Below are 7,525 nucleotides of genomic sequence, written 5' to 3' on the forward strand. Positions count from 1 at the left end.
GTAAAACAGAGACACTAGCTTGAATGAGTGCTATATTGGTGCTTTCTAATGCCGTCATCACTTTTTGCCTATCAGTGAGTGGCTACAGCGGCTCCACACCAACTGTCCCGTTCCATTTTTTTATGGACCTACAACAGATGGAGGTCCTCAAGAGATACGGGACAGAACTGTTTAATGGGTCCATTTTTGGAAACGCTACGCTCAGTGGAAACGAGGCTTAAGTCTAATTTTATGGAATAAAAACAAAGATCTGCTCGCGATCAAAGATTTATGTAGATTTGGCAAATTGAATGCATCTTGTACAGGAGACTCAGCATTGAGGAGTTTGATTGACAATGATGTACAGTCAAAAAACAAAAAAACATCTACAAAACATTGAGACTGAGAAAGGTGAACCGCAATAGAGTGAGGGGCCACTGTAACGTAAATGCTACTGCAGCATTGCTGAATAATGCCCATTAAGCATCACAGCAGACCTGTCCTGTTCCAGAGCCCACAGAACAAACCTAAATACAAAACGGGCCAGCCAGATGAACTCTACTTTGGAGCAAATACTTCAGATTTTTAGACCCAAAAAGACTTCCGTATAACAGACAAACATGATGCAGAGGAGACCAAGTTCAAACATATTTACTGTGCAATACAAGCAGGCAGGCAGACAGGAAAGCACAGTGTTTCTACGATTGAACACATGAACTAAAGAAAAACAGACTTGTGATGCATTCATTTAGTGGAGAGTCACCACAAACAACAACGACATAGTTTGCATAAGTCTAAAGCTGCATTAAAATGTATTGCATTTGGAGTAAGAATTATATAGTCGTCTGTATTGAAGTTGACTCATCCTCTGTAAGAAATAGATGTCATTTTACATGCACAGCTGACATCCTTTTTGTTGTTTTGTTGCCTAAATATATGGAAGTCTAACAACTCGTTTCCAATACATTCTCCAAATTTTGCCCTCTATGTTCACCCTCTGCGACACACGTTTAAGCATCAGTTTCAATGAAAAGTCTATGTAAACGCATATAAATGCATGTTTTGACCTTCCACGTTCAAAACTCTTGCATTCACTTGTTGCTACGCACATTTTTGGGCTCTACATTTTGGTAATTGGGGTGTCACACCTGATAATTTTCTTACCCAGACATAGCATGTGCTTGCAAAGGAATGCTGTTTATTTCTTGATCTCTTGTTTTGCCTCTATTTGTTTTCCTTTGCTTCCCCTAGTGGCAGAACTGGACATTACGACCATTTCTTTAAAAAACCATAACTCACCACGCTAATGGGCTAGAAACTTGCTTTTTTTCCGTTCATAATCCTTATATTTTTTGTATCTTCATGACTGGGCTGAATTGAACCATCTGGCGGGCCAGATCCGGCCCGCAGGCCGTATGTTTGACTCCCCTGTTGTGTGTGACCGTAGTATTAGACAATTATTGGTCAAAATCTCCATGGAAGGGAAAGAGACAATCTATTGCCATTGAGAAGTTTGATAAAAAGGAAATTCAAATGTCCAGCAAATTTTTAAGAGCAATCCCTCTAACCTTCTCAGTTGAGGTGTACATTGCTTATGATTTGGCGCCACTATTGTCACTGAAAATGCAACATAATACTCATAGAATGTGCAGCAGTGGGAAGATCCAACCATAAGGTTTTTGATGAGCATCAGGAAAAAAGATGGCTTGTCATGCTACCTAAGCCATGCATAAATGAGAGATGTCTTACTGAGTGTGAACCAGCCGTTAGCTGTCAGCACACTCTAGGTTTGGATGTTTTGCTTTACAAGTGATTACTCAGAAAAAAACTGCACCTGCAGCTGATCCCTCCACAGAGGTCTACATCATGCGCTGCTGCAGAATTGGTGCCAGCTTCTTTCAATAGATGCAGCTCGTTCCCCTGAATGTCATAGTGACAGATTCACTGTGAAGTATTGCTTTCTAATTGTAAACCATAGTCAAAACCGAACAACTAAGTCCAGGAGGTCATCAGTGAAGACTTTACTGGAAGGGTCCAGAGCCGAAGCTCTTATCCCAGGAAGAACACTGTTGATCTAGCAGCCTTTCCACGGAGTCCTCCTTGTTCTCCAGTTTCAAGTATCGTCTCCCACTTCCAAGGTTCAGACGAGGCCAGCTGCTGTGGGTTTGAGCCTCCTCCGGGATGGTCACACAAACCAGAGAACCGCTTTCTGCTTTGCTCATCTCCAGCTGTTGCAGTGGAACCGGCAGTGGGGGCAGTCTGGCGAGGGCTCTGTAAGGGTTAGTCCTGCAGCTCATGCTGTGGCAGCGCCTGGGCTGGACGGCTGAGATATCCACCCCGTCACACTCCAACGTAGACATGGAGGTGGTGGAGACGAGGCAAACGTCGCAGTTGGGGAGCGGGGCAGCTTGCAGGTTGACGCTCCGTCCAGGAAGCGCCTTGGGGTTACATTTGGTCTGACTGGTATTCCACGAGTCTGAACTGGAGGAGTGGAGGGATGGAGGAGATTCCGTCTCACGGTGATGAAAAGCTTCGGCCTGCAAAACAGCTCCAACTGTGGAGCCTCTGGTTTGCAGCAGCGGCTCAGAGCTGGCCAGATGCTGCACACAGAGGCTGAGGTGAGCGGCCGGCAGACTGCTCACACACTGATAATGTTTGGCCATAGAGTTGGCCGCCGCCATATCCCTGAGGCCAGCTGAAGGCACGGCTGCAGAAACGGAGCAGATGACGTTGCGCATCTGAGCCAGGAGCATCTGAGTCTCCCTGTCCCTGTTCTCATACAGGACGGTGTTGGCGCAGATGAGGATGAAAAGCCCCACCCCGATGATGATAGGCCCCAGCATCTTCATGCGCTCAGTGTAGAAGAAGTTGCCTGGCGACAACAGCCCCTTGGCCCCCAGACTCCAACCAGAATCCTGTGTCTCAGACAGGCAGTCCTCCTCCGTGGGCCCCATCACTGACGGTTTAGATAAGCCGTAGGGCCAGTAGCTGGCAACAGCCAGGGCAGTTCCAACAGCCACCACCATGATCCCGAGCACTAGGAACGCTCCAGGCAAGGAACGCATACGCAGCTTCCCTTTAATCACCCCATCCTTCTTTCTTCTGCTCCGCAAAAGATTGAGAGGTCTCCCCCTGCGAGACGGGGTGGTTGGCGTGGCTCCTCTTTGGTCCTTTTTTGTCTTCATGGCCCAAACAACTCAAGATCTGGTGGAGCTGGTGTAGTCATGGCAAAAGCCTGCAGACAAAAGCACAATTATGGATTACTACAACACTCAAAATGCTGGAAACAGGAAGATACAATACCAGATTTAAAACTATTAAAATTAAAATTATTAAAACTATGTCAAAAAGACCTTTATTTATTTTTAAAAAGCTGAGAACAACAGGAGAACGCTAAATTACAAAGACACATGGGTAATTGTCATATTTCTGGACATTTCTTCCTAAATTATTTGTAGCTAAAGTTGATACAAACTGTGAGCTTTACCATGAATGGAATAAATCAACAATTTAGAAAGTCCACTTCAGAACCCCAAAAGTACCGATTCACAATGTCAAAGGCAGGAATTACATTGAAACTACATCATTTTAATATCAATATTTGAAACTAAAGTGTCAATATCAATTTATTATAAGGAAAATAAAACTGTACAACATTATTATTTGTTATTTAAAACAAAGCTAAACATGTTTTTTTTTTGTTTTTTTCGTATGATCCTGTGGCGCTTTTGAAATGATGGAGGATATAATTAAAGATTAAGATTTCTGAGAATTTCTTTGATCAATTTTGAATTAATAACAGATGAATTGAAAAAGATTACATTTCCCACCCAGCAAACCCAAGTGGGCCCTATATAGTTTAAAAGTGGGCAGAAAATGTGGGCCCCAATTGGGTTTTCCCACAGTTTCTGTTGTGGCCCCACCTGTGTTTGCCCACATGAACTTAAGTAGGAACTTAATGGGTTAGCTTGCTAAAGCCAGCTTCTCAGTGGACAGTGTAGCGTGCTAGAGAGCTCCACTGTATTGAGCATGTGAACTCCACTATAACATGGTAGCAAGCTCCACTGCAGCAAACAAGAGAGTTCCGCTGTATCAAGCTAGCGAGCTCCTCTTTATTGAGTTATCAAGCTCCTCTGCAGCGAGCTAGCAAGCTCCGCTGTCCACCAGGCGGCTGGCTAGCATAGCAAGCCAACCCACTGAGTGTCCACTTAAGTCACTGTGGGCAAACACAGGTGGGGCCACCACAGAAACTGTGGACAAACCCGTTTGGGGCCACATTTTCTACCCACATTTAAACCATGTGGGGCCCACTTGGCTTTGTTAACTGGGATGTGATGTTGAAAACACACTATCTTCTGGAAAATGGCACATCTTTTTTGATTTTGACCACTGAGAAATCTGTGAAAATAGTTCAATAGATGGTGGGGGTGGGTCTGTAAGGACATTTTTTGCATGCTTTTAAACAGTTTTGTGAATTCAACAACCAGACTTTTAAGATAAACTCCCAGATACAGATCAACCCATGAAATTGAAAAGTCTTGATGTTGAAAACAAAATGTTCAGATTAATGGTCTTGGAAAGGTTTTATTATGTTTAGATTTCAAGTTGTTTGCAAGTATAGGACATGTATTAGTGGGAAGAGGGATGGCATCTGATTAAAAAACTTTAGATCCAAAGAAATATGTAGACTTTAAAATTTCAAATTCAAAGTCTCACTCTGATCATCTTTTCATCCATTTTCAAAGCATTCCCAGAGGTCTTTTAATTATGATCATGCCTTTTTAAGGTAAAAAAAAACCAAACAAACAAAAAAAAACTGTGAGAACAACTTATGTTCCGTCTGTGAAAACTCTGTTGAGACAATAGACCATATTTTTTGGATGTTCCAAAACAAAGTTTTTCTGGAATAACATGCAGACATAAATGTCCTCTCATTCATACAACTATACAATATCTCGCTCTTTGTTCCTTCCTTTCACAAACCCGCAATTTTTTATTTTGTTGTTTTAAAATTGAATACTTTGGTGGCTCTATGAAGATTGATTGTATATTTTCTTGAAAGTTTTGACAATTAAATAAAGTTTCCTCATTTAATTATTATTATTTAAAATAAATCAAACCTGTCTCAGCTAAAAACTATTTCCCACCAACTTCCTGTTTTGCAGGTAAAGGTCTAAACCTCAAAAAGACACAAAGAAATCCATCAAAATTCAGAAACCAACATTTTTCTCATCATGATGCTCTGAATGTCTGAATGTAGCGTCAGCAAGACACAGATCTGGACTGCTGCATGCCTCTCTGCCTGAGGCTTTTCATGCTGGAACGAGCAAGACCTTCTGAGAAACCAACTTCTAGTGAAGCTCACTGATCCTCTGGGAGGGAAAATCAGAGGAGAATATAATATGAATATTATCTGACTTGTAATAGATAAATCGACAGACTGAAAGCCTCATTATGTTTCAGTGACGTTTGCTAAATCAGTGCTGTTACTTCAAATTAGACCACAGTCTTTTAGTTGTTGTTGTTTTTTCAAATATTGCATTTTTTAGGTAGATATGTTTGGGTACTATTATATGATGAAATCAAAAAATGGAATAATAATAATAGTAACTTTAAAAGCCCAGAAGAAAATGGTTCTTCAGTTAAAATGTTCTTCAGTGGTGTTACCAACATTCTGAGAAGCCTGAAGAAGGAAAATTAGATGTTTCTGCAGACGCTGCAGAAAGAGGGACACCCTAATAGAGGAAGCCTTTTCATATCTGGTCCAGACTGCCTCATAAATGTTTAGTTTTGCAAATACAGCAAAGGTCAAAGAATCATGACATTTAAAAAATGCAGCTGATTAAAGCAGAAGCACAAAATACACAAGATGTTTGTAAAATAGAATTTAAAAAAAAGTATAATGTCTTAAAAATATAAGAGCATCCATCACCATATTGAAATGTGTAGATTTAAATTAATCTGAATGAATATTGAATATTTTTTATGATGCAACATGATCAAAACTAATGAATCATGTGCATAAAAACATTAACCTATTTTCTTTCCTTTCCTGTTGTCAATCCAATCTAATGACAAAAGGAAATCAGACACGCCCCTTTAATTAAGTAATTGTGCTCTCACATAGACCTGTGCCTTTGGCAATGACCTTCACAGACCCTCTGAGCTCCACATCAAGTTGGCTCTCCTTCAAAATAAAAATTAAAAAAAAGAAAAGGGGGTATCTATGAAATGATGAGCATCCTCGGTGTTTTCTGTCAGGGTGATCTGTATGCAGAGCATGCAGATAGGCTGGATCATGGTGGGCTCTGCCTGGCCAAGCAGCAGCCTGTCCGGCACAGCTCTGAGCCAACTTTGACTTCCAGCTGACCAAACACTGACAGCTTCAGAGGGGCCACACGTGCGGTGGCTCCACCTGCACCAGACAGAGCCTTCATCATGTTTGCAGACGCAGATCTCTTGTTCCCCGAAACCTCTCGCTCCCCGGAACCAACAAGTTGTCACTTGATCCTGATAAAAAGGTTTTTGGAGGACAGGTGGAGCCGTCCAAACGGCCACTAATATCATCAGCTGCGGCACCAGCGGCTCAGCGTGAAGAAAGAGCAGACAGGAGCGAGGCATCGTCATGCGTAAAAATGACCCCCCTGGCGCACAGCGGCCGCTTCACCCCCGCGAAACGCTGCAACTTTACCTGGATTCAGGGGACGTCGGTTCTGTTCCGTGGCTCCTGAGCCAGCCGGGAGGCGGCGAGGCGCCGGGCTGCAGCATTCTGATGCCACCGGCTCCACGGCGGGAGGCGAGCCGCAGCATCCGGTCAGACCCGCCGCCTGCAGCCCCGAGGCTCCGATCCAGACCCGCGCTCCTGCTGCTGCTGTCCGACACCGACGGGGAACCGGTCTGGGGTCCGGCTGCAGCACCATCCGGACTGCAGCACCATCCGGACAACGAGAGCTGCGGAGGCTGAATGAGCCAACTGTTGAAGCCGGTCTCACTCGAACCGCCCAGAACACGTCTGACCTGATCCGGAGGGCGGCGGCACCACTCCTGTCCTGCCTGTGGCCGCCCCTGCGAGCTGCTGGCCCCTACACCACCCTCACCACCTCTGAGGATCTGCTCTGTGGGGTCCGGTACATTGTTATTCCTGGACCTCAGACTCCCTTTAAAGAAACGCGATCAAACAAAAATCATTTGCTTTTCTTAAAGAAGTAGTATTGCAAATCTGCAGTTGTGTCAAGATTTGAAGCAATTTCACTGCGGTGAAGTTAGTTTTAGGTTGGATATTCGACAGACATTCGCTCGGATTAGTGAAACTCAAAAATCAAAGATAAAAAAAAGTTCAGCGCACTGTCTTAGGGGGTCCAGATGACCCAACTTTCAATGTAAACAAACTAAGGAGAGCGGAAGGGTTAAAGAAGTAGTTTTGCAAATCTGCAGTTGTGTCAAGATTTGCAGCAATTTCTGCATCAAGTCTCCAAATTAGTGTTAAACAAAGCAGAACTATCAAACTTCACTTGAAAATTAGGCCTCAAACGTGCAAAAACGTGTC

At 43.4% G+C, this 7,525-nt stretch overlaps 1 protein-coding gene across 1 annotated transcript; it reads right to left on the reverse strand.

Moving 5' to 3' along the window:
• Positions 1 to 251: 251 nt before the first annotated feature.
• On the reverse strand, positions 252 to 7,166 carry tmem200b (transmembrane protein 200B). The gene is made up of 2 exons (XM_024260656.2): positions 6,671 to 7,166; positions 252 to 3,214 (listed from the first exon to the last, which is right to left on the reverse strand). The coding sequence occupies exon 2, from the start codon at positions 3,162 to 3,164 to the stop codon at positions 2,001 to 2,003; it is 1,164 nt and encodes a 387-aa protein (XP_024116424.1). The 5' UTR covers positions 3,165 to 3,214; positions 6,671 to 7,166; the 3' UTR covers positions 252 to 2,000.
• Positions 7,167 to 7,525: the final 359 nt, after the last annotated feature.

The sequence above is a fragment of the Oryzias melastigma genome, linkage group LG11 (assembly GCF_002922805.2).
Source record: "Oryzias melastigma strain HK-1 linkage group LG11, ASM292280v2, whole genome shotgun sequence".
Lineage (NCBI taxonomy): Eukaryota > Metazoa > Chordata > Actinopteri > Beloniformes > Adrianichthyidae > Oryzias > Oryzias melastigma.

What these genes read in the sequence shown, in the direction of transcription:
- tmem200b (XM_024260656.2), bottom strand. Translation starts at nt 3,164, where the DNA reads ATGAAGACAAAAAAGGACCAAAGAGGAGCCACGCCAACCACCCCGTCT.